This window comes from Quercus lobata, chromosome 8 (genome assembly GCF_001633185.2).
Source record: "Quercus lobata isolate SW786 chromosome 8, ValleyOak3.0 Primary Assembly, whole genome shotgun sequence".
Classification (NCBI taxonomy): Eukaryota; Viridiplantae; Streptophyta; class Magnoliopsida; order Fagales; family Fagaceae; genus Quercus; species Quercus lobata.
This window is the reverse complement of record NC_044911.1, coordinates 18,726,092-18,752,839: the sequence shown is the minus strand read 5'-3', so window position 1 is coordinate 18,752,839 and position 26,748 is coordinate 18,726,092. Positions and strand designations below refer to the sequence as shown.

Here is a 26,748-nt window from a genome sequence, read left to right as displayed (position 1 = left end):
CTATGGCTGTGACTGGCGGTGATGAGTTATGGTTTTGTTTTGGTTTTTTTCTTCTTCCTTTTTTTTTCTTTACAATGGGTTGTGGTTGCCATGGTTAGGGGTGTCCACAGAACCCGTTCACCCACTCAACCCGCTGAACCCGCCCAAAACCGAACCACCACCACCTAAACCGACCGATCGGACGGTCGGCGGCGGGTCGCCACCCACAAAACCCGATCCCTTTAGGTCGGCCAGTGGGTTTCCTCCCCAAAAACCTGAGCCACCCAACCCAACCATAAAATCAACAAAATCCGGTGAGTTTGAAAGGTTTTCCACAAAGAGCTACTTGAATTCCACTGCAATCCACCAAATCCGGCGATATTTTTGATTTTCCGACGAAGATCTACTTGAAATCCACTAGATCCAGCAAGATCTCGTCAAGATCTACTCCAGATTCAATGGATCCAGTGAAATATCAGTACCGGCGGCAAAATATCAGTACCGGTGGTGAAACCGGAAACCCAACGGACCCGAATCGGATGATCCGATCATTAAAACGGGTCAGTTTTAGTTTTGATTTTTACCCACCCGAAAAATTCGAGTCGGGTCCAAGTCAGGCACAAACCCGACCCAGCCCGACCTGTGGACACCCCTAGCCATGGTGGTTATGGCTAATGGAGTGGTGGGGGAGGTGGTTGTCTATAGGTTTTTGTGGTGTTTTTTTGAAAATTTGTTTATATTATTTTAGATGAAGTCCTAAAAAAAAAATTGGCTATATTTTTTTAGAAGCTTTGGATTGAATGCTCTAATTGTTTTTTTTTTTTTTTTTTTTTTTTTGAGGTACATGAAAACATCCAAGAATATATGAGGAAATTACGTTTTACTCCCCTAAATTATACTCTATTTTACACTTACCTCCCTAAACTATCTGAATGAACACTTAAACCCCTAAACTATTATCTATATAACACTTAACCCCGTAAACTATAAGAATGCACACTTCCCTAAACAATTATCCATGGATGGGGTGCAAAGTGTTATAATAGTTTAGGAGGGTAAGTGTAAAAATTGGTATATATTAGGGGGGTAAGTGTAAAAGATGGTATGGTTTAGGAGGGAAGAGTGTAATTGCCCCAAGAATATGTATATATATTTTGGAGGTACATGACAACATCCAAGAATATATGAGGAAATTACATTTTACTCTCCTAAATTATATCATATTTTACACTTTCCTCCCTAAACTATCTAAATGAACACTTAACCTCCCTAAACTATTATCCATGTAACACTTGCCCTCGTAAACTATGAGAATGCACAATTCCCTAGACAATTATCTATGGGATGGGGTTTAAAGTGTTATATGGGTAATATTTAGGGGGGGTGGGTTAAGTGTAAAAAGGGATATATATTAGGGGGTAAGTAAAAGATGGTATGGTTTACTGGGGGTAGAGTGTAAATATATATATATATATATATATATATCTATCTATCTATCTATCTATATTTTGAGGTACATGACAACATCCAAGAATATATGAGGAAATTACATTTTACTCTCCTAAATTATACGCTATTTTACACTTACCTCCCTAAACTATTTTAGTGAACACTTAAGCCCCCTAAACTATTATCCATATAACACTTGCCCCCATAAACTATAAGAATGCACACTTCCCTAAACAATTATCCATGGATGGGGTGCAAAGTGTTATACGGGTAATAGTTTAGGAGAGTAAGTGTAAAAATTGGTATATATTAGGGGAGTAAGTGTAAAAGATGGTATGGTTTAGGTGGGAAGAGTGTAATTGCCCCAAGAATATATATATATATATATATATATATATATATATATATATATATTGGAGGTACATGACAACATCTAATACCTCCAAGAATATATGAGGAAATTACATTTTACTCTCCTAAATTATATCATATTTTACACTTTCCTCCCTAAACTATCTGAATGAACACTTAACCTTCCTAAACTATTATCCATGTAACACTTGCCCCCATAAACTATGAGAATGCACACTTCCCTAGACAATTATCCATGGAATGGGGTTTAAAGTGTTATATGGGTAATATTTAGGGGGGGTGTTTAAGTGTAAAAAGGGATATATATATATATATAAGGGGGGTTAAGTAAAAGATGGTATGGTTTAGGGGGGTAGAGTGTAAATATATATATATATATATATAAATTTTTTTTTTTTTTGAGGTACATGACAACATCCAAGAATATATGAGGAAATTACATTTTACTCCCCTAAATTATACACTATTTTACACTTACCTCCCTAAACTATTTTAGTGATCACTTAAGCCCCCTAAACTATTATCCATATAACACTTGCCCTATAAACTATAAGAATGCACACTTCCCTAAACAATTATCCATGGATGGGGTGCAAAGTGTTATACGGGTAATAGTTTAGGAGAGTAAGTGTAAAAATTGGTATATATTAGAGGAGTAAGTGTAAAAGATGGTATGGTTTAGGGGGGAAGAGGGTAATTGCCCCAAGAATATATATATATATTGGAGGTACATGACAACATCCAAGAATATATGAGGAAATTACATTTTACTCTCCTAAATTGTATCTTATTTTACACTGTCCTCCCTAAACTATCTGAATGAACACTTAACCTTCCTAAACTATTATCCATATGACAGTTGCCCCTGTAAACTATGAGAATGCACACTTCCCTAAACAATTATCTATGAGATGGGGTGCAAAGTGTTATACGAGTAATAGTTTAGGGAGGTAAGTATAAAAGATAGTATGGTTTAGGGGGGTAGAGTGTAATTGCCCCAAGAATATATATATATATATATATATATATATATATATATATATATAATGTTTAGCAATGTTATATAAACAAAATCACAGACACGAAGGAGAAGAAATGGAGTTCTAAGTTCCAACACAAAGACTCACAAACTCCACTCAAAAGTTATGATAACTTTTAATTGATGGTGATACAAGTTATATTACACACGATAGACTTTCTTAAGCAATTACTTAAAAAAATACATACATAAAAGGGTCAATAATTTTTTATTGAATGTGTATGTTCACTAATCTATTGATGGATTACATTTTCTTCCTATATTTTCAATACTTGCAAAATTTTAAGACAATTAAAGATTAATAGTTATATTATCTATAAATGTATAGATTAAAAAAAAATTAAAGAATACTTTTTAAATTATGTATGAAAGATGAGTTTATAGATTGAATCGTGAATAACGTTCGATTGATTTTGTTATACATGTTAAGAAAATAGAGAACATGTAATCCAATGTTATAACTTTTTTTTTTAGAGAGTTTCAATTTATAGCGTCCGCTCCTAATAATAGCTCTTTATTATCAAACCAAGACACCAATCAGTTTTTAGTGTAGGCGGGGATTGAACCCCAGATCTTTTATACAACCATCAGAGACTTTACCAGCTAAGCTAACTGGAACTCACATCCAATGTTATAACTTTAAAAATACTAATTCACTGAAAGTTATTAGGTGATGAAACATTAAGAAAAATTTACATATGTTATAACTTGATATGTGTGTGTATGTGCACACTCTCTTTACAATGTCAAGTAATTATTTAATGGGTCATGTTAACAGGTGTCTTTAAGAAAATTGTTAATAAACCATTTTAGAAAACTTTTGACATAACTCTTGTGCGTGCCTAAAATATATGGCTACTGGGCCTAAACTCTACTTGGGCTCACAATCTTTTGTTTTGTGGGCTTTTGGGTTTCCTACTGTGGGTGGTCCTTTACTCGACAAACCCAAATATACTTCTATTTCCTCAAGCATTTCTCTCTTCTTCACAGAATCACTCCTTTGCTTTCTCTAAGTGTTTGCTCTCTTTTCCCAGTACTCTTCCCAGAATTGCCAACCCCCCACTCCTCGTTCTCATCTCTTATTTATAGCTCAAAATTAGTGGAAGGGTTATGATTACTTTAGGTTATTAGTAGGTTTGGAGGTCCAATTCCATTGCCTTTAAATGGGTGTTTAGGTGGGAGTGGGAAGAGTGGCATTAGAACTGCTTCCTTCCTCAGAAAAGCCGCTCGGTGGCGATACTCTCCAGGGTACTGCTGGGCATCCGGGAGGCAGTACCCAAACAGTCACTGTCTTGTTCGGGATAGGGTTGACTGGGCAAGGTCCCGATGATGGAGCATGATGCGTACAGATTAAGAGTATTCACCCAATGGGCTCTAGGCTGGCATGAGGCCTGGGCCTATGGCCCTAGGGGGCTTAGGGCCCAGAGCCAGTCAAAGGGATTGGGGTCATGGGCCATACTATTGGGTTGAAGTTCAGGGCCTAAGTGGGCCTGGAGATCCCTATGCTGTACAACTCTCATGAGAAACATAAAAAACCATAAAAAAATTTCTTTATGTTTTTCTCATAATATATTCGAAAAAAAATTCCTAAACTAAAGCCCTTAGGGCATCCGTAAACTTTTTCCTTATTTAATACTCCAAATGCAATACTCCTTCCCCTCACATAATATTGATACTCACATAATTAAAACTGACCCTCCCAATTCACCAAGTTAAAACTGTCCAAATTTTCAATCAACCAGTCATTTTTGGAGATTTTTTAGTTGACATCAGTTTGAACATTTTACAACCCACCAAAGGTAGATTGGTTAAAAACTTAACATATTTTCCCTCAACCAGCCTAATACAACCTGCACAGTGCTAGTAAGTTTCAAATTTTTTTTTTTTTTAAAAAAAATTGTGAAATTATTTAGCTCAATTAATAAAGTTTTTTTTAAATTTGATTGTTAAATGAAAAGATTTGGGATTAAATCTCACCTACACCTAGATTGGAATAGGCCAATAGGCCCAATGGGTCTGTAGTGGACCAAAGAACCCAAAAACAAAAACTCCAACCCTTGTGTGAAGAGATTCTAATGGCCTTTTCATGGCCCATTATTTTGGGGCCACTATTATAGCCCTTTAAATATTTAAGTACTATGGGCTGAAGCCCACTTACCCTTCCCTCCAATCCAATTTCCAATTCACCGAGTTAACTCGCAGCATAAGAAAACCCTAACTCACGCTCTCAATTGGTTCACAGAAACTCCCAATCCGCGAGTCAATTCGGACCAACAAGGTGAGTCACACTTCTCTAATGTCTTCCAGAACCTTTTGCATGAACTTGTAGTCAATTTTAGACTCAATTCTTTACCCAAATTTTGGGACTGAAACTCGAAAATTTAATGCAAGTAATGTGTTTGACATTTTGCGTGGCCGTAGTTTGAATTCTCAGTGTGAGTGACAATAACTTGGATTTTGTTGGGTTTGACTCATTGCTTTGGTTAAATACAAAAGTGGGTTTTTGAAGAAAATACTTACTCTCTTTCAATTTGCTCTTTAGTTTGTATGTTTTTGCAAAGTAGGTAAATTCTAGGATATGGGTTTTTTGGTGAAATGTCTGAAAATGGAATACCCATTTGATAATTTTTGGCTTAGGATGATATATGGGCAGTATTGAAGAGAAATGTGCGGCTGTGTTCCTGTTGGGTTTGTAAGGTCAACTTTTTGAATTGGGTTAGAAAGTAGGTTGGTTAGTGAATCTGGGCAGGATAATGGATACCCCAGATTCAGGTAGTGTGGTTTCAAAGCGATCATTGAGAAAGAAAGCGGGAATGCGGAATTATGATGAGAATTTGATGGATGAACTCATTGAGAAGCATTTGGGTGGTGCTTTCAAGAAGAGGAATAGAACGAAGGCAGATTTGGAGAAAGAGACGGAAACTGAAGCAATGATTGCGCTGTCTCTTGGGTTCCCAATTGATGCACTGCTTGAGGAGGAGATTCAAGCTAGGGTGGTGAGTGAATTGGGTGGGAGGGAGCAGAATGATTATATTGTTGTGAGGAATCATATACTAGCAAGGTGGAGGGATAATGTGCGGGTGTGGCTTTCGAAAGGACATGTTAAAGAAACTGTGAGTAGTGAGTATGAACATTTGATATGTTCAGCTTATGATTTTCTTTTGTTTAATGGGTATATCAATTTTGGGGTTTCTCCTACATTTATCTCTCATATGCCAGGGGAGGCAACAGAAGGGTCTGTGATAATTGTTGGTGCAGGACTTGCTGGGTTAGCAGCAGCAAGGCAGCTGTTGTCATTTGGGTTCAAAGTGATTGTTCTAGAAGGTAGAAATCGTTCTGGTGGAAGAGTTTATACTCAAAAGATGGATCAGGGTGGTAAATTTGCTGCTGTGGACCTTGGTGGTAGTGTTATTACTGGTATCCATGCTAATCCACTAGGAGTTTTGGCCAGGCAACTTTCTATACCACTTCATAAGGTCAGAGATAACTGCCCTTTGTTCAAGCCTGATGGAGCCCCTGTTGATAAGGTAATTGATTCCAATGTTGAAATCATTTTTAATAAGTTGCTTGATAAAGTTACTGAACTGAGACAAATTATGGGTGGATTTGCAAATGATATTTCCCTGGGTTCAGTTTTGGAAACACTTAGGCAATTGTATGCTGTGGCTAAAAGTACGGAGGAGAGGCAACTTCTTGATTGGCATCTTGCAAATTTGGAATATGCTAATGCTGGATGTCTTTCAGAACTGTCAGCTGCCTATTGGGATCAGGATGATCCTTACGAAATGGGTGGGGACCACTGCTTTCTTGCTGGAGGTAATTGGAGATTGATAAAAGCATTATGTGAAGGAGTTCCTATACTCTATGGAAAGACTGTCAATACCATTAGATATGGAAATGAAGGCATTGAGGTGATAGCTGGGGACCAAAAGTTTCAGGCAGATATGGTCTTGTGCACTGTACCTCTTGGAGTTCTAAAGAAAAGAACTATCAGATTTGAACCAGAATTACCACAAAGAAAGCTGGCAGCCATTGAGAGGTTGGGATTTGGGCTGCTGAATAAAGTTGCAATGGTATTTCCACATGTTTTCTGGGGAGAAGACCTAGACACATTTGGATGTCTAAGTGAACACAGTGATACACGTGGAGAGTTTTTTTTGTTTTACAGTTATCATACTGTTTCTGGGGGTCCAGTACTTGTTGCACTGGTGGCTGGAGAAGCTGCACAAATATTTGAGTCCACAGATCCATCCATTTTGCTCCATCGTGTTCTAAGAATCCTAAGAGGTATGATTTTTCTTAAATTGACAAAAATTGTAAGATTTCTTGTTTTTCACTGTCTTCCTTTCCAAAGCTTGATTGAGTCTAGCTTCTTCTTAATATATCACATTTCTCTATACAGGTATATTTAGTCCTAAAGGTATTGATGTACCTAATCCAATACAAACAATATGTACAAGGTGGGGCAGTGATCCCCTTTCCTATGGTTCATACTCTCATGTTAGAGTACAGTCATCTGGAAGTGATTATGATATACTTGCAGAAAGCTTGGGTAATCAGCTGTTCTTTGCTGGTGAGGCCACAAATAGGCAATATCCAGCCAGCATGCATGGTGCCTTCTTGAGTGGCTTAAGAGAAGCTTCACGCATTTATCGAGCCACCAGGGGCCGCCAAAATAATCTGAGGAAACTCACACAGAGGAATGTTGGACCTAGCAATGATTTGCTGTTAGATCTCTTCAAGAAGCCTGATCTAGTGTTAGGGAACTTTTCCTTTATATTTGATCCTTCAACAGAAGACCCAAAATCAATGGGGCTCATGAGAATCACTTTGGGGAGTGGGGAAAACAGTTATACAGAGGAATCAGCAAACAACTGCCTTCATTCCTCAAACCTACCATTGCAGCTTTATACAGTAATATCTCGTGAGCAGGCACAGGAGCTGCAACTGGTGACTGAAGGGGATGAAAGTAGGTTGTCATATTTAACGAAAAATCTTGGACTAAAACTGATGGGCCTTGGTGCCTTAGCAAATGTTGGTAGTTCCTTGACAGCTAGCATTGCAAGTGCAAGAAGAGGCCGGGGCAGGAATCGCATGTCTGCTGGACCACAACACATTGTGTAGAGGAGATGATATTAGTTTCAATGCATTAAACTCAGGTGTTCTGCATGCTGGCATAAAGTCTCTTGATGTATGCACTTGTTTCATAAAAGGGACGTGCATGCCTTCTGCTTGCCAGGTGCACGCATCTGTATATAATCTGATCAAGTTGTTCATGCATTGACTTCAAGAGAGACCAAATTCTTGGTGTTTGACTAGAGAATCCCCTCCTTTTTGTGTAGAACATTTTTTAAGTCTGACAGTGATCAACTTGATAACTAACCAGAGAGCCATCAATCATGTAGCTGTGAAATTTTCAGTAGGTTGAGACTGTAGGAGTAGCTTTTCTTAATTGCAGATGAAGTCTGATCTCTATGTGAATAGCAGATGCCAAATTTTGTATGTTGGAGCCCCTTTGGCCTGCTAATGCATTAGGTCTATACACACATGGCTTTTTGTTTTTCCTTTTTCCTCTCTTTTTCCTTCCCTTTCTTATTTTTGGATTTTGAACATGTTCCTTTCAGCATTAATGGTATCTTCCATTTTCTTTTCCTCTGCTCTTCCCTCGTCTTTCTCTATCCAAACATAAGATAAGATACAATATATTTTCTCACATCCTCATGATGTTTAGAGGCAGTGCAACACTTACGTCTAAACATTTGATGATTGTTTATTTTCTTTTTCTCACATTCTCAATCCCCTCCTTTTTGAATAGCGAGGAATGAACTAGATCTTATATTTTAGTTTGACATGGCTTGGCATTTTTTCTTGTTTAGTAGGTCTAAAAATTTGATGATTTTTTATCTTCTTCTTCTTCTTCTTCTATCTTCCCTTTTTTTTCACTTACAATAATTTTGGGTGGGGATGTGAGCTCAAAGAGAATTGGGTAATATCATTAGGTTCTCTTGGAGAACTAGTCTAGTTTATCATTAGGTGCTATTTTCATAATTTTGATGGTACTCTGGGGGCTTTTCAACCACGTCTTGTAGGAACGTGTTAATAGGTGGCCTTAAGTTCACCAAAGATCATTTCTTGTTGGAATATAACTTTGGTCCATGAAACTTGGAATGCATCTAAGTCATTGGTTCTTAGGTAACCTTTCAAAGGTTTCTGTTTTCCAGTGTTTTTTTTTTTTTTTTTTTTTTTTTTTTTGGCTGAATAAAAAAAAATAAAAAAAGGTCTTTGGCATGGATTCATAGACCCTAGTCATGTGACGATAATGAGTAATACCACATGTATTATGGGCCTTAATGATGCTATTTTCATGTGCATAACACATTCGTTGAAATGCCACTATTCGAACCGGTCAACTCCTGTCAAGCACGTAAAGCAATACAATTTTTTGATTCTAGATTTTATTTTTTTAGGTTGTGCGGTGTTTGTGGGTAGTACAATAATCAGATATAGCTAATTGGTGACAATGGGATCGTTGTCAAATTCTATCATGTTGAAGTTCAACCCTTGCACATCTATATAGGCGATGAAGATAAAATTCAAAATTTTTTTGTCAAAGATACTGTTCAAAATTGAAATTCAGAGAAAAAGGATTCACTGATTCAGAACTATTTAAAAACTACACAGGTAATATGTTTAAAGGAAGACTGTTCTTAAAAATATATACTACCTTTCTCATATTAAAAGGATTTTGGGATCTTAGATGTGGCATTTATGGGCCCTTTGGGCTGATTGGAATTTTTTTTTTTTTTTTTTTTACCAAAAAAAAAAAAAAAAAAGCTTTTCATGTAAAAAAAAAAAAAAAAAAAAAAAAAAAAAAACAAAAACAAACCTGAAAAAGTGTGTGCTTGAGTGTTTTTTGGTTCTCAGTTTAGTCAAGAAATATTTTTAGAGAATATTTTTAAATAATTCCAAATTATTTTGGTCACATAAACCCCAATTTGGTTTGCAAAGCTGAAGCAAATTACTATTTTATCTTTCAAACAAAAACATAATTGAAGGATTATATGATTCAACTCAACAATGGGATTGGAAATATTAAGTTCTATTGAAAACTTCAAATGGGTCCAGAAGGATAAAATGATAACACATCCACCATGAAGGGCAGACCTTATTCTAGGTAGCTGCTAAGAAAGAAAAGAAAAGCAAACGAAAAGTTGGCAGTCTTACAACAGCCATTCAAACAGAAAGTTTTGAGGTCTCAAACTTTCTTTATTCTTGATCAAATAAGTAAAGGCAGGAAAGGATATGATTCTGGGGACTAGGCCTAAGGTTCTCCATGCTCCATGAAGTCAACACAAGTGCGGCAGTCACAGTCCCAAAAGCGGCACCTGGTGCACCCAAAACACACACAAGAAGTGCAGCCCCTGCATGTTGAAGAACGAGGACAGCCCTTGCAGATTTTGCGACACTCACGCTCTTCTTCATCATCACAGGATATTCTGAAACAAGAATCAAGAAAACACATTTGTTAACAGAAAATAGGCACATTTAAGTGTAGCAGGATATATTTGCTTTATATTTAGTCCATGTTTTTCATCAAGGGATGTGCTTATTTCAATCAGGTCCAAATAATTTGAACACTCTGTTTATGTCTATTTTAACAAAAGTTTTGTTTGAGAAAGAATAGCTCTTTGATGCATTAGATTTCCGTTCAAACATTGTCTTGATATTTTGTTGTAACTGTCAGACAATTATCATAAGGACAAGTCAATTACCACCTATATTCATTAATAAGATTTAGTGTCATAGCCTGCCTAAAGAATAACTAAAAGAACAACTCTTAATTTGGGATAAAAATCCTCTGTTCCATTTTTAATGTTTCACTTTATGTTTCATCAGTCATAACTTGCTATCTATCCAATCTTTTTTTTTTATTTTTTTTTCATTTTTCATTTTAATTATTTTATAAGGAAAAATAAATAAATTTCGATTGGTGGAACATAAAGTGGAACTCTCAAAATGAGACAGAGAATTTTTATTCTTTAATTTGCTTCTGCTGTTGCCGCTAGTTTAACTGGCTAGGTAAACATGACATAATATTTGAGAAGTTCATTAACTAGTTTCGTTCCAATCAACAGAAAGAAAGAGTAATAGGGGGAATCAAGGCTAGTATTGAATCCGGCCACCCTGAAGTAAGGGGGAAAGGAAGTATTATCTAAAGGCTTTGATGAACTCGACAGACAACAGCTTTGCATTAATGAAACACAAACATATATGCATCTTAGAATGGAATGCCCCAACTCAAACAAAAACCTGATTGATGTATATATTCTTGCCACAATGTATCTGACATTTTCATAAGTTCTTTGTTCAAAGTCTCTGTAGGGAATACAAGACTTGTATTTCTTGAACCTTATCAATGATTGTCAAAATTTTCATCTTCTACTAAAATTACATGATAAATTAGTAGTCGCCTCAAAATGTTCAGTTGAAAGAAAATGGTAGATTTATCTATTTATAACATCCCTATTTGATATCAAATTATATCGAGGATCCAGATCTACAAATGTAATCAGATTAGAATTATTGGTTCATATTCTATATGGACCATGCATTAACATTCCTATTTAGATTGAAAAAAGCTAGTTTGGACAGAAAACTATTGAAGAATCCATGCTTAATGAGGCACCAACTATGAAATATGGTTGCCATTGATGCAAGGAGACCTGAGCTACAAGATCAGTTTCCCAGCAGGGTAGATTTTATATATATTCTTAAGCTTTTTTCATCAGAAATTGCAGTATTTAATCATATTTTTCTGAAGAACTCAGATTAAATCAAGTAAAAGAAACTTACTTATCATAAGGCCAGTCAGTACATTTCCAGTTTTTGTTAGCCAACGCATCATGATATGTTCGGCAACCCACTTGATCACGGAGTAGAAACCTGCGCAGCTTCTTACAATCTGAACAACTAATGAACTCATCGCGATGAAATTGTTTGGGGCGGCTAAGGACCATATTTGTTGAATGTTTGTAGTATGATATCAGAACAGTCTTTGAGATAGCAACCTTCTTATCATTAATGATAACCCAAATGTGTTTCTTCCAATTCCTAGCCCCTTCCCTTCCGCTGTGTTTCTCGAAAGCATAGGGAGTCAAATTCACTGTTCATCACAATAGCACTAATATTCAGTATGTACAAGATAAAAACCTGCAATCCCACATCCATGATGGATTGTGCTCATGTCCTCTTAAAGTTTAACTTCAAATTTTAAGACCTTAAATTCCTCTAACAGTCTTAACAATTAGAGTTAGATGGATATTTTATTCCCCCCCTCCACTTAAGAATTAGATAATATCAAGTTCCTTAGTTATATAAAAGTGAGTTTGAAATCAACAAGATAATGCATTCCTTATTGGCAGTCTATAAGGTATTATAGTGTCTTCTGCATTAAAGTGTTGAACTCTAGAAAGGGAAAGGAATAATAGAACAAAATATGACTTTGGTTTAGTGTAAATACTAAATATAAATGAAAGAAACAAAGCTTAATTATGATAACTTTATTGTAGAAAGATGAAGAAAACTGTAGGAACTTCTTAAACAGCATAAAAATATCCTACATTTTAGTTCTTGTGAAGCTCTAAGCTTCTCAAACTTTAATGTGACTTCAATGTGTAGTTTTTATATCTTTAATGCTTTACATCCATCTCATGTTATATGCCATAATCAATTTGTAAGTACACAATTTATGATTGGAATATTATCACTAAAGAGCTTCACCTAAAGTTTTTTTTTTTTTTTTTTTGAGAAACTGCTTCACCTAAAGTTGGTTTCACTAGAAAGAAATAATCTACCAAATTAACTAATATATTAAATATACTGCAGAATATTAGTAATAGTATTGCATTAATACATATTCAGATACAGAGCTCCATTTCAGAAACAAATTTTACCTATTGGCCAGAACCATTCAGGAAAAATGAAAAAATTAAAGAATGAGACTTGCCTTGCTTGCATTTCTCACTGCAGGTGCAGGTGATCTTAAAATGGCCAAAGCAACTAATCCTAAGCTTGCCGATATAATCACCATACTTCTTGTTTGTGCACCCACATGTGACCTCAATATAGTTTGGCCCTCTCTCAAGCTCACTGATATTGTTCAACTCTTCCTCAGTGAACCTGATCACACCTCCCCCTTCATCCCTAGCCACAAACCTCCTTACAGTACGCTTTGCTGTGACACAAACCAAAAGAGGAAAAAAAAAAGTTTCCAGAGTTGTCATAAAAGAAAATCAACCAAACCCCATAGGATACCGAGTAGATTTTTGTAGTAACACAAAGATATGTAGTGGGAATTTTTGGAACAATGTTTTTATGTGTCTTAGACCTTATTTGAGAAACTTTGTCTATGGATATTAAATCCGGATGCATAAAGAAGCTGAAATGCAGTCATCAGGACACAGTAAACAAGTATGCACTAATAAAGTCAATATCGAAAAGATGATTGAGAGAATCATGGGAGAATATGAGTAGTGGTGCTATTTGCATTGCATGATCTGAAAAGATAAATGGTACAATTTTTAAAACAGATCTAATTAATGTGATACACTACTGGTTTGTATGGATAAAGGAATATAAAGTACGAAATAATACAATTTTCTATTGATGCATTTTATGAAAGGATTTGCGTTGTATTAATATGTGAATTTTTTAAATGACTAGGTGTAAAATGTGATTTCAAATACATGGTGTCATAAGCCTTTTTATTTGAGCAAAATGTCCAAAGCTCATATCATCATGTGTTTTTTAACTTTTAACAAACAATACATGCAATCGTTCTTCACATCCATTGATTTTAATTTCTCAAATCCAAACATTACCTACTATTAGAAGCTTTGCATAGCTACTTCAACCTATTTTCCTCTTAGCTCTTCCACCCATTTTGACTTTTAACTTCCTCATTTTGGGAAAATTATATTTTAAACCCTATAATTTAGAAATCTATTTAAATTGAGCCTTATTATCATATACAATATATTAAAGTCAAAGTACAAGCAAAATTCAAATTAGTTTTTAATTATAGTCTAACTCTGTGTTAAGTGTCCATTAAATTTTTTTTTTTTTTAATTTTGGTGTTAAAGTAATTCATCCATAATACTCGACCCAAAAATCAAGATAACAACTTCAATCACCTAAGTAAGACCACTTCATTATCACTATTATTAAATATTTTCATACGTAAACATGAGTTACAATCTAGTTTCGTTAGTTACAAATAAAAACCCTATAGTATAAAGGAATTTCAAATTAAAATTCTATCATTTCAAAAATTACATATTAAACTATAAACTTTTAAATATGTTTCAATTCCAACCCTCTCTTCACACTCTGTCACAGCCAACAAGGCTCGGGGTTGGAAATGAATTAACTTAAAAGTGTTTGATTTAATTTGTAATTATAAAACTGAAAGATTTCATTTGAAATTCCCTAAAACAATAAGGTTTAATTTTAAATTATTAAATTTAAGGGTTTAATTTGAGCTACCTTGCACATAAAATATTTTATTTCAAATGGGAGGATTTAGAGTTGAGACAAAGTTCAACTCAAAGATCCATCTACTAAGATACCAAAATAAATTATCACTAGCTTGTAACATGTGTTTACGCATGAAAATATTTAAATTATTGATAATGAGGTGATATTACCAAGATGAATGAATTGATCATCTCAACTTTCGCACTAAATATTATAAATAGGTTACTTGATACCAAAAGTAAAAATAATCAATTAATTAGACACGTGATGCAAAATTAGACAACAATTAAAACTAATTGAAATTTTAATTGTTGTTCCACTTTAATATAATATATATTAATCCAAAAGTTTAAACTGATAAAACAAGAAGGAAATTTTGGTTATATACTCAAATATTATGATAATACCCTCTTTAAAATTATGAGTTCCTTACTTTATCACAATTTGCAATAAGTATGTCCATGACTATATGTCTTACCACCACCCCACCACCATATATTTGTTGAATGTCCAAAAATGTAATGCAATACCATAATTAGCACTTCTATGAGTTCCTGCAATGACATGACGAATGCAAATTCTGGACTACACTCTAAGTTATAACTTTAAATTATATATATGTGTATCAGTAAGATTTTATTAACAAGGAGATAATCAATGTACAAGAGTAAAGCCTAAATCTCAGCAAAGCAAAACGAGACAGGGCACTGCTAAAACAAAACATTAATCAAAAACAAGTTGAAACAACTTCTACGTGCTTTAATAAAATAAATAATTATAAAAATAAACTTAAATTAAAAAATAGGAACAGACTCAACCAAACCAACAAGCCACTAGGCTTGAACAAAAAGCACATATATATATATATATATTTGACACACTCAATTTGCTGGAAAATTAACTATGAAGTTGTTTGAGTAAAGAATAGAGGGGGGAACAAATTGAACCATTCTTTTTATATAAAAGCAAATGAAAAAAAAAATTTGCAAATTATCAACAACAACAAAAAATTGAAACTTTTTTGTACATATAAAAACTAATTAAAAAAAAAATTGAAACCTAATAATCCATCTCGTACCCATACTCATACTCATTTAAAAATTTTAAACCAATCTTATTAGGGTCAAATCGGATCTAGAAATCCAATCCTTGCCATCCCTATGGCATAAAGCAAATCTTTGGTACAAAAAATATAAATTAAATTGGGTGGGCTGCAACCATTTGATCATCCTAATATTCTATATTCCTAAATATATATATATATATACACACACACATGCCGTTGTCTACACCTATGTAATATGTTGGACCAAATATAATTATTCCTCTTCTTTTCTTTTTTTTTCTTTTTAATTTTCCCTGTTATATTTCATTCAACTAGTAAAGATATATTGTGTCTGAATTCTGAAATAGAAATTCAAAAAACCTGAATGTAAGATCCGGATTTATGTTTTCTCCCAAAAAAAAAAAAATCTCGTTTATAAGTTGGCATATATCTTTTTTTTTTTTTTTAATAGAATCAATTGGATAGTATATCTAATCTAAATCAATTAATTGAAAAGGTGGGTTCTTCTAATTTACAGATGTTTAATTAAGAACGATCAACTAATAATATTAACTCGATCTATAGTTAACATATGGAAATATAGCAAATAACTAGAGATTTGAAAAATAAAAAATAAAAAGATCTTCAGTACTCTTTTTTTTTTTCTTTTTTAAAGATCTTTATTACGGTAATCAAGTGACTGTCTAAGACAAAAAGATTCATAGTTTATCACACACAAAGAATCATATTTTATAGTTGTAAGCTCAATAAGGAAAATTCACATTGCATGTAATTTTTCAAGTGGTTATAGAGTTTGTGATTTTTTTTTTAATATCAAAGGTCAAAATCATGAACTTGATCTTTGGCTAAGAGCATTATAACTTAATAGCATTTATCTGTTCTTTTTTATGAGGATAATAAAGGTTTAAAACTTTAAATTTCCTTTCTCTCACTATTGTAACTATTGAATTTTTTTAATTTATAAAAATAAACAAATAAATAAAACAAAACAAAAAACTCAATACCTTTGTTTTCATCAAAATGCATGCAAAAGATCATGAAATCCAACAACAATAACAAAAATAAATAAATAATAAAATGGAGACTTACTTCGGGCCATATTCGACAAATCTGGGCTGCTTCTGAGAATATCCTCGATTTATCTTAAGATTAGGCTTGGAGTGGCCTAGCCTATCAATATTCCTTTTCTCTCTTCGTCCTTGATGCTTGACCTACTTATTGGATTCTCACAATACTCAAGATGAGTGTAGAGAAGAACTAAAATCTTCTTAAATAAGACTAACAATAAATTTTTACATATAAAGTAAATCCTCAAAGTTTTGAATAATTTTCTCTTAATTAACCAAGATACAACTATATTTATTCAGTTTCTTCTGCATGAACTCCAAATGGTACAAGGAAGTTAATAGGCAAAAGTGTGATATTGTTCGACTACATTACATAAGTAGGGGAATCATATACGTGGCCGACTCATAGTTGTTAAACAACTGCTTACACAAAAAGAAATCATGATGATGAACAAATGTTAAGAAAGTCATTATCAGTTTCCATCCAAAATGATGTGCACCTCTCACTATCATGCGCGCGCATATCTCTGATCAAAACTCCGATTTATAACTGGAAAAAGAAAACAATTAAAAAAAATCAAAATGGTTAGCATTGCCAACTTAGGAATTCAAACAATTGTTTAGTTGACATAAAAAGAGGGAGGCCATAAATTTGGGAATTTATGAAAAATAAATGAAATTAAGTTATGGCCTAGCTATCCAAGTTAGCATGGAACTCTTAGTGGGTTCAAATTAGAGCCCACAATTTATGCACCTACTTTTACCAATTTTCATAAATTTGTAACACCATTGGCTATACTTGCAAGTCTCAAGTTCAACTTGTTGCTTGAAGATGATGGTGTGGGTTTTATCTTGCACCTCTAGTGCTTATCCTACACACTCTCTTAGAATTTCTTTCAAACCCATTGAATGAGAGGAGAGAATTTTGGTCATTTTAGGAGTTCCATGTAAGCGTCACGTGAGTTGTGCGTTACTTAGTTTTCCGTCCAACTTAACTTGGTAGTAGACGGGAGGCAGTGGCGGCTCATTCCAGGATGGTTATTAAGAAACTTAAATTATAAAAAAAATCTAATAAAAAGATAATTTTATATATTGACCAAAAAAAAAAAACCCTCACAAATACATAAAGTCTTACAATTTTCTTCCACAAATTTTCTTATTTTGAAATTGTAACATGACAGTTTCATTATCAAGCTACATCTCTTTCAAAATTTTATTTAAATAAAATTTCCTTGGGCCTTTTCTTTTTACTTGTAAAGACCTAATATATTGTTTAGGAGACCAAAATTTGACTACAAACTTAGCTATAGTCTAAGGCTACAACTTTCACTAAGCAAATTAACATAACTACATATTTTGAAAATCTAACTATTGAATTGCATGTTCTTTATATTCTTAAAACACATGTCAAATTTCATGCCACCTGGATGTTATTTAATATTTAATCCATAAACTTATGTTTCAGGTATAATTTTAGACTATAAAAACTTGAAATTTAAATATTTGATTGATAATATAACTATTGAACTTTGATCTTCTTGAAATTTTGCAAGTATAAAGAATATAAGAAAAAAAAAATGTAATCCAATAGTGGATTTGTCAAAATTCACATTAAAATATAAATAAATAAATATATATATATATATATATATATTAAATAGAGTTGTAACTTTAGTTTACAAGACTACAATCAAGTTTGTTGCCAAATTTTGTCCAAAGTTTAATTATGTTGGGTATAAAAAAAATTTAGGGTGGTCACAAATTTTTTTTAAGGATAAAAAAATCATAAAATTTTAAAATTTATATATAATAATTATTTTTTTTCCAATTCAGGGTGGCCTTAGATGCAATGTAGAGTCGCCCCTGACAAGAGGGGGTAAAATGTTACACAGGTTTTAGTTTAATAGGCCAATTGTGCATTCTTATAGTTCAAGGGTGTTGGGGACGTTTTTGAGACAAGGGCCAAAAATGCGAAAACAGCCCAAATCTCCCCTTGAGTTCTTTAGAAGTGTTTATTTGTGGAGAATCAAGCCCAAAATTCACAATATATAAAAAACAAAGGCTAATGGTGCTTTGACAAGAGAGAATCAAAATGCTAATAATAAAAGTGCAGAAAAAGCATAAAAGCATAACAGGTCTGAAATTTCGACCCATAGTCACCGAGAAGAGGAAATTGAGAGAGGTTGTGAGGAAAAGAGGAAAGGTTCTCCTGTACCCATATTTCCACCCCTAAGGTTCAAAATTGTGAGAATGTTGACTAGTTGAATGAGTTTTTGTTCTGAAGTTTCAAGTATGTGGGTAGAACGTGATAGGTCCCTTTTGAATCTGATTGGGGCTTTTGTATCGAACTTGGGGTGCTCTAAGTGACTGTTTTTGGTCAATAGAAAAGGTTTTGAACCCTAAGGTATCAATCAAAGAAGCTATGGTCAAATTTGATTTAATTGGGTAAGAGGGATGCCTTGCTTTTTGCATAATTTGGGAAATAAAGTAGCCTAAATTCATGGGCTAATGTTACCTAGACATGGCAAGTCCTTGGAGATTGCATTTGATTGTTGCAGCAGACAAAGCCAGCCACTTAGGGTCATCTTTGTGTTTTAGGCAAAAAAATGGTAGAGCAGAAAAGTTGGGCCACAGTCACCCAGAGCATAAAAGCTGTTTTGGGGTGGAAATTTTGGATACAATACCTCCTCTTTGAGCCTAAGGTGCTACCAATGTCCCTTACCCACTTGGTAGCATGCATGGGCTGGGCTCATGCAAAAGATCCGAAAGGAATCGACCCATACTCTCCAAACCACACTTCCTTAATTTCCTCCAATAAGTCACATGGGCTTGGACCATGCTTAAAAAAATAAAATATAATATAATACATGAATTGAGCCCACAAGGAAGTCGGGCTTGTACAAAATGTGTTACGAAAATGGGGTATCAACAAAGGGTAATCATAAAATGAGGTATAATTTATGGGAAAAAAAGTGTAATTTCCCCCGTAAATTTAACATCTTAAGTAAATCTTCAAATGTTTGAATGTTTTTCTCTTAATTAACCAGGATACAATCACATTTATTTGGTTTTCTCTACATGAAATTGTAATGTTACAAGGAAATTAATAGGCAATAGAGTGACATTACTCAACTGCATTACACGAAAAGGGGAATCAAATACACGGTCAAATCATATTAGTTAAACTATTTACACAAAAGGAAATCATGACAATGAATAAAGGTTAAGAAACTCATTATCTATTTCTATCCACAGATGATGCTCATTTCTCACTGTCATACGCACACAAATCTTTAACCACAACTCAGATTTAATGACATGAAAAACAAGTAAAAAATAATCAAACTGGTTAGCATTGCCAACTTGGGAATTCAAACAATTGTTTAGTTGACATAATAAGGGGAAGGTTACAAATTTGGGAATTCACGAGAAAGAGAAAAAAGAAGAAAAAAAAATGAAATTAATATATGGGCTACCTATCCAAGTTAGTATAGAACTCTTAGTTTGGCTCAAATTACTGAATTAGAGCCCAAAATTTATGGGCCTACTTTTATCATTTTCATGAATTTAACACCATTAGCTAAACTTGCTAGTCCCAACTCGTTGCTTGAAGATGATGATGTGGGTCTTATCCTGCGCCTCTACTGGTTATCCTACTCACTCTCTTCGAGCTTCTTTCAAAACCAAAGCTAAAGTTCGTTCAAGCTCTCAAGTCTCGGTCTCTTTGAGTACGCATCATCATCAACAACAACAACAACAGCAACAACTTCTTCTTCATCATCATCAAGACCATCCCTTTGTACCAGAGGTACTTTTTGCTTTCATTTGCGTTAAATCAAAACCCAGATTTTTATTTTGCTTAATGCTCTGTTTGGTACTTTGGTTTATGCAAATTGTAAAAAACTAACCTTTGAAGCTATGAAACATTGGCTCAGTTTTGTCTTGCTTGTCTTAAACTCTTAAAAAACCATACAAGAATATAATCTCAGTTTTCATGGGCTGTTATTTTCACTCTCAAAACCCAATGCTGTATAGCAAATAGTTTTCTGTTTGGTTGGTTAGAAAATGTAGGAAATGGAGAGAAAACCAAAAGTTTGTTATTTATTTGTATGTGGAGTTTTAAGTGTGTGTGTGTGTGTATATATATATTCTGGGTGAGTGGGACTAATACCATGAATCATGATTGAATCAGTTTAATAGTTTTTGCAATTTTCGTGCCCTTTTGGCGAAACATTGCTGTAATTTATTCAACGAATCGTTTGGTTTTCGAGAAAATGCACGAAGTAGAGACAAACCCCATTTCTAGATTTTATCTATCTTGTATAAATATATTGGACTGGATAAACATATTTTTTCTTTTAAATGAGATCAACTATAACGCTTTCTTTTGGTTCTGGTGGCTTTTTAATTGTTTGGGATTCAAAACAAACTTAACACCTTTGCATTTTGAGTTTTCTTTTCATTCTTTTAGATGTATATCTTCAAACATGTCTTCTAATTTTGATCGGGTCATTTAAGCATTCATAAATACTTTTAAGTACTAATCATACATTTTACTTTTGGTTGCGGTGAATATGAAGCCTACTGTTTGTTTTCACGTGCTGAAAACTTTGATGCTTAGACCTTTGTACAAATTCCTTGAGTGCTTTTATTTGCAATGCAGGTTGTGAAAGCAGTGGACTCCTTATATTCAGAATTCAGAGCTGTGGATAATTTGGTGGCATGCAATACCGCCCGTGTTCTAAAAGCTTTCCAGAATGCTCGAGTTGGATCTCATGTAAGTTTGTTCTTGATTCAAGTATAATGTCCAAATTGATACATGACTAGTTTACTTGGATGTCATTTAGATGTCAGGCAACATGTCTTGGTCTCAAGGCTTCTGGTATGTTCCCTACAATGGCAAAACACTTGAATTGCCTGCATGTTTTGTTAGATGCAGATACATACGCATCTTATGCCATTGTATGTGTTCATGCACACTCAAACATTTATGTGTGTGCTGTAAGTAACCACTAACAAAAGAAACCAAGATATTTCTGTTTCAGTGTTATGGGATATTCCCATTAGAATCATGAATATACGGAGTTGGCATGTACAAGCTCAGGATTAATCAAACGTTGAATCAGGATTTAGCTTCATCATAGCTTAAGTGCTCAATGTTGACTGAACAATCTCAGTACATAAAGCTTAGACTTGTTTGAGCTTGTCCCTGGCAGAATTTTTTTATTGTCCTAACATTCATATCCTTCTCAACGGGCAACCCTGCCTCATTCTGAGGTCTCTGTTAGATATTATAGGCTCGCAAAATTTATTGAATATTCTATCTATCTTCTGGACCTAAAATTACAGAACAAATTTTCTTGTATGTTATGTCTTCCTCGGAAAATTTGCACAAGGAAATTATGGCAGTATGCTGCTAACCTTAATCATCCACAACAATAATGGCACCTTGCAAGGTTTTGCCAAGCTGGAGCTGTCATGTGGTTATGCTTAAAAATAGGGTTGGCATTACTTGTGGCCAGACTCGAAAAAATTTGATATTGACTTCAGTAGATTTTATTTGTTTTCCAGCATTAGTTGTCAACAATCCTGCAAGTATGAAACATACATTAAATAAATGTAGGATTCACAGAAGCCTATAATTTAAGTCCTCATAGTCCTCCAATCTCCTCTCACAGACCAAGAAAAAGTGGGAGCTTTGTGCACTGAGTTCAACCTTTTTATATTATTATTGTTATAGTAGTCCTCCAAACTCTATAACACCAATATTTACAACCTTTTGTTTCACTTGTCTACTCTACGAGGTAAAGCTATTTGGGGGGTTTAAAAATGATACCGGTGAAATTTTGTTATAAGACGACCAGAAACCTCATAAATCTCTGATTCAAATGTCATAGTCAAGCATGAAAGCAAGAATGTTGCCATTAGGTGCAAACTCTGCTGTGAAGGAATAATTTTTTTTTTACATAGAATGAGACATAGATGCAGACTTATAATTGTTGAATTAAAGAGGGATGAAAGCAGCAAAGAAATGCATAATAGCCAATTATTATGAGCTTGAAGCTTGTAACAAATAGAACCATAAGACAGTTATAAGGTTAGCAACGACTTACAGTTTTTTTAATTTATTTTGTGGTTTCTATATTCTAGCCAATTTAAAATTGTTGAGTTTGTGAGAAGAAAGACTGAAAAAATAATAATGATAATAAGAATTTCTAACATATTAAGAAGAAAGCTTGCTGCCAAATTTTATTTTCTTCTGCTTTTTTCTTTCAAGCGAGGGAACCTTTTCTAATTTATATCTGCTTTTCAAGCTAGGAAAAATTAGAAAAATAACATGTTTCCAGTTTGAAAATAAATTAATTCCATGTAATGAAATCTTGATGCATTCAACTTTAGTTTTGTGGATGCTGATTCTCATGCCCATAAGTTTTTGTTTATCTTTATTCTGATTAATTTTCTCCCTCAAATATTTGTAAGTACAGTATTCTGCAATCATGTTCTAACTTCCGTAGTTAGAACTAATGTAAATAATGCTAAATTTCTCTATTCAAACATCTCTTTAAGTTAAGCAGTGGTCATCTTCAGTACTACTCCTTAAGAGTAAATTTGTCATTGATTAAATCAGCACTTTGGCGGATGTACTGGCTATGGCCATGATGAAGCTGGGGGACGTGAAGCACTTGACCAAGCTTTTGCAGAAATTGTCGGAGCTGAATCTGCAATAGTTCGCTCACAGGTTTGTGATATATAGTTGTTCTTATTTTCAATTACCAGTATTTTAATTAATTTTTAAATCACGGCTCCTCTGCGATCAGTTTTTTTCAGGTACTCATGCGATCACTTGTGCATTGTTCGCCTTTTTAAGGCCAGGGGATGAGGTGAGCTATTGTCTTGATGTTATCTGCACTTCAATCTCTTTTACAAATTTATATCTATAATATCATTTGGACTAATACGATTGTCAGCTTTTGGCTGTCGCTGGTGCTCCCTATGACACATTAGAGGAAGTTATTGGAAAGAGGGACTCCTATGGACTGGGTTCTCTGAAAGATTTTGGAGTGAACTACAGAGAAGTTCCAGTATGTTACTGATAGAAATTGAACACAAGTTTGCAGACTTCTCATTGTGACTTGTTATCTTTGTTTAACATTATTCTTTCAGCTTGCTGGGGATGGTGGACTTGACTGGGATGCACTTGTGGGTGCTGTTAAACCTCAAACAAGATGTGCACTCATACAGAGGTCATGTGGTTATTCATGGCGTCAGAGTTTAAGCGTAAATGAAATTGGAAGGGCAATTAAGACAATTAAGGTAAGCCTTCAGAATGAGCAATAAAAGTGATTTGAGCTGTATATACTGGGAGTCAGTCAGTAAAAGTTGGTCAATGCAACCCTTAAGGGTTTGATATTTAGTGGATGCATCATCCTCTGGCATTGATAATTTTCCCTGGCAGAAAGGATAGAAACTTGATGGAAGTGGCTACAACTGAAACCTTTAAATTAAGTTGGTGTTCATCCAAATTAAGTGTTTTCATGAGTTCTAACCCAATCATATGCTATGTATTTCATGTTTTACCTTTCAAATATATATATACACATATTTAATGTTTAGGAGGAACTACTACATTTCTCACCCCATCACCCCTAAGGATAAGTATTACTTGGACAAATCTATAGTTTTTTCAAGACTTTGTAAAATTTAATTGCTTAAAGCAGGCACTTTATTATTAGCAATTACTTTGAGTTGTCCTATAACTTCTGTACTCTTAGATTTTCATCCTGTTAATCTCCCCTGGAATTTATGTTTACAGATGCAGAATCCTAATTGCTTGGTCATGGTGGATAATTGCTATGGTGAATTTGTGGAAAGCATTGAACCCCCAATGGTGGTATGTGACATTTTCTGCATACCTGGTTCTTTAGAAGGGCACTTTAATATTATCAATGCCTGCACAGGGTGCAGATTTGATTGCAGGCAGTTTGATAAAAAATCCTGGTGGAACCATTGCACCATGTGGTGGATATGTTGCAGGGAAGGAAAAATGGGTAAAAGCAGCTGCTGCTCGTCTCTCTGCTCCAGGGCTTGGGGTTGATTGTGGCTCAACTCCCGGTGATATTATGAGAGCTTTTTTCCAGGGGTTATTCCTTTCGCCTCAAATGGTTGGTGAGGCAATCAAGGTACTGGTTTCTGCATGTCAAGTTAATGTATTTTTGTTACTTTTACGTTGCAGTAAATATTATTTGTATTCTGCAATAAAGGGAACCTTTCTGGTTGCTGAAGTTATGTCATCGAAAGGGTATAAGGTTCAGCCACTTCCTCGTGTCCAACGCCATGATATAGTTCAGGTTTGTCCTACTGTACTCATTTTACGTCCTCCCAAATGAATCTTAAATTATAATCATGGGTTGGTGAGATTTGTTCACGTGGTGCAACCCACAACGAGTTTCTTCAGTTACTGATGACCTGTACTTTGAAAACTGATCTCCCCTTTTTGAACAAGTCTAAGGTTGATAATGTTATTGACTTGACAATTCTGCTTCGCCCTTTGGTAACTTGGGAAAAGTTATGCAGAAAGAAAAATCAAGATATAACGCAAAAGCACTCTGTAATGATTTTCAGGCTGTACAGCTCGGAAGCCGTGAGTGTCTTCTTGCTTTCTGTGAGGCTGTTCAGAGAAGCTCTCCAGTTGGCTCATTTACTAAACCAGTCGCTGGTACAACTCCTGGATATGCATCAGAGGTCTGGCCATTTTTTAAAAATATTTTTGCACTCAATTGCATATTGTCTTGGGGATTCAATTCTGAAATTGTTTCACTTGCAAGATCTATGATGCTTTAGTGTGTAAAAGAGCTGAACTCTGTAACAAACTGAGTCCTCTGAAGTTCACAAGATGATAATGTTAGACATCACACGCTCCTTTAGGCTTCTATTAGCATCAGGTGGTTTCAATTCAATTCATGTAAAGGAGTAGATTGTTATTCATATATTGTTTTCCGAGCAGCATATATGCAGGATGACGTGTGGTGTAACGGGTGGTGTCTAGTTTGCAGCTGCAGTCCTATGGGGACATTAGTCAAGGGAATGATTTCAATTTCAAGTCCTAAATTATTACATAATATGGAGAATGGTTCATAATTTGATGAAATTGACACCCATTCTTAGCTTAACTATGTTGATTAGTTATCTAAAATATATAGCCAAAAAGGTGTTAATTTTCACATTATACCAGCTTTTATTACAGATGATTTAGTTATAAGACGTCCTCATATTTGCAATGATGTTTATGAAACCCTTATTTCTATTAACCTGACTCAGATATTTTATTTGTTATTTTTCAGGTGATCTTTGCTGATGGAACCTTCATTGATGGGAGTACAAGTGAGCTCTCATGTGATGGACCATTAAGAGAGCCATTTGCTGTTTACTGCCAGGTATGTGCTTGTTTCATGATGGTTCTTTTTTCCACTTGAAATCTCTTGCATGCTCGCATATTCTGGTATTTTAATATTGAGTTGCCCTGGACTTGTCATCAGATAGTGGTTGACTACTTAATGCAATTATTGTATCCTTAATTTCTTATTTGCTTGGATTTTTCGATGCAGGGTGGCACCCATTGGACGCAATGGGGACTAGTTCTAGGAGAGATTTTGAAATCCATCTAAGCTAAAACCAGTTTCGGGTTGCGAGAGAAACAAGGTCTCACAATGATAGACTATTAGAGACAATGGCTTTTTTTGACCTGACTGACAGAATTTCAGTTGAGCTATAAAGTTGTAGCACTCTCTAGATTTTTTTGGCAAAATAGCTATCTTGACACACAGGAGGTGATGTCTAACGCACGTCAATTTGTATCAGTATGGAGTTTCACACATAATTAGCGTAGGTCTATTCTTGAAGAACACTTCTACTTGAAATTGAATATCTTGAGTTATGGAACTTTTCTTTTCTGGGTCAGCTGTTAAGAACATTCACATCCCATTTTGTATACTTTCTCTATATTTGCTCTTTAAAAGGTTACATTTTTTGCTTTAGTTAGCTAACTACTTTAAGGAAGCGGCTATTTGAACTTTAAAGCATAGGCATAGAGTTAAGCACACTACCGCATAGGAGGCATGCAACTTTTCAAATTCTCTTGTTGTTTACGAGAGAATTTGATGTTTTACATTCATTATGTATGACATTTGTCTCTGACTAGTTAAGTTTCTTATATCTAGTGTTTCTTTGGATTTGATGTTTTA

General features: G+C 34.4%; 3 protein-coding genes across 7 annotated transcripts; 2 read left to right on the top strand and 1 right to left on the bottom strand.

The window, feature by feature from the left end:
* Nucleotides 1-5,009: 5,009 nt before the first annotated feature.
* Nucleotides 5,010-8,402, top strand: LOC115955976 (lysine-specific histone demethylase 1 homolog 2). 2 transcript variants are annotated; one of them, XM_031074406.1, is made up of 3 exons: nucleotides 5,010-5,117; nucleotides 5,477-7,126; nucleotides 7,242-8,402. In XM_031074406.1, exons 2-3 carry the CDS (start codon nucleotides 5,593-5,595, stop codon nucleotides 7,961-7,963), a joined length of 2,256 nt encoding a protein of 751 aa, XP_030930266.1. In that variant the 5' UTR covers nucleotides 5,010-5,117; nucleotides 5,477-5,592; the 3' UTR covers nucleotides 7,964-8,402. The 2 variants fall into 2 exon arrangements, with proteins under 2 accessions (XP_030930266.1, XP_030930264.1); XM_031074404.1 differs by having other exon boundaries at nucleotides 5,010-7,126.
* Nucleotides 8,403-9,957: 1,555 nt separating this feature from the next.
* LOC115955303 (protein ULTRAPETALA 2-like) lies at nucleotides 9,958-16,729 on the bottom strand. The gene is made up of 4 exons (XM_031073393.1): nucleotides 16,530-16,729; nucleotides 12,846-13,073; nucleotides 11,693-12,002; nucleotides 9,958-10,335 (listed from the first exon to the last, which is right to left on the bottom strand). The coding sequence occupies exons 1-4, from the start codon at nucleotides 16,537-16,539 to the stop codon at nucleotides 10,161-10,163; spliced, it is 723 nt and encodes a 240-aa protein (XP_030929253.1). The 5' UTR covers nucleotides 16,540-16,729; the 3' UTR covers nucleotides 9,958-10,160.
* Nucleotides 16,730-20,076: 3,347 nt separating this feature from the next.
* LOC115955540 (uncharacterized protein YnbB-like) lies at nucleotides 20,077-26,541 on the top strand. 4 transcript variants are annotated; one of them, XM_031073688.1, is made up of 12 exons: nucleotides 20,077-20,315; nucleotides 21,171-21,284; nucleotides 23,136-23,246; nucleotides 23,326-23,388; nucleotides 23,476-23,589; nucleotides 23,672-23,821; nucleotides 24,321-24,398; nucleotides 24,466-24,687; nucleotides 24,769-24,855; nucleotides 25,082-25,249; nucleotides 25,849-25,941; nucleotides 26,113-26,541. In XM_031073688.1, exons 1-12 carry the CDS (start codon nucleotides 20,121-20,123, stop codon nucleotides 26,170-26,172), a joined length of 1,455 nt encoding a protein of 484 aa, XP_030929548.1. In that variant the 5' UTR covers nucleotides 20,077-20,120; the 3' UTR covers nucleotides 26,173-26,541. The 4 variants fall into 4 exon arrangements, with proteins under 4 accessions (XP_030929548.1, XP_030929550.1, XP_030929551.1 ...); XM_031073689.1 differs by having other exon boundaries at nucleotides 20,078-20,315; nucleotides 25,130-25,249; XM_031073690.1 differs by lacking the exon at nucleotides 25,082-25,249.
* Nucleotides 26,542-26,748: the final 207 nt, after the last annotated feature.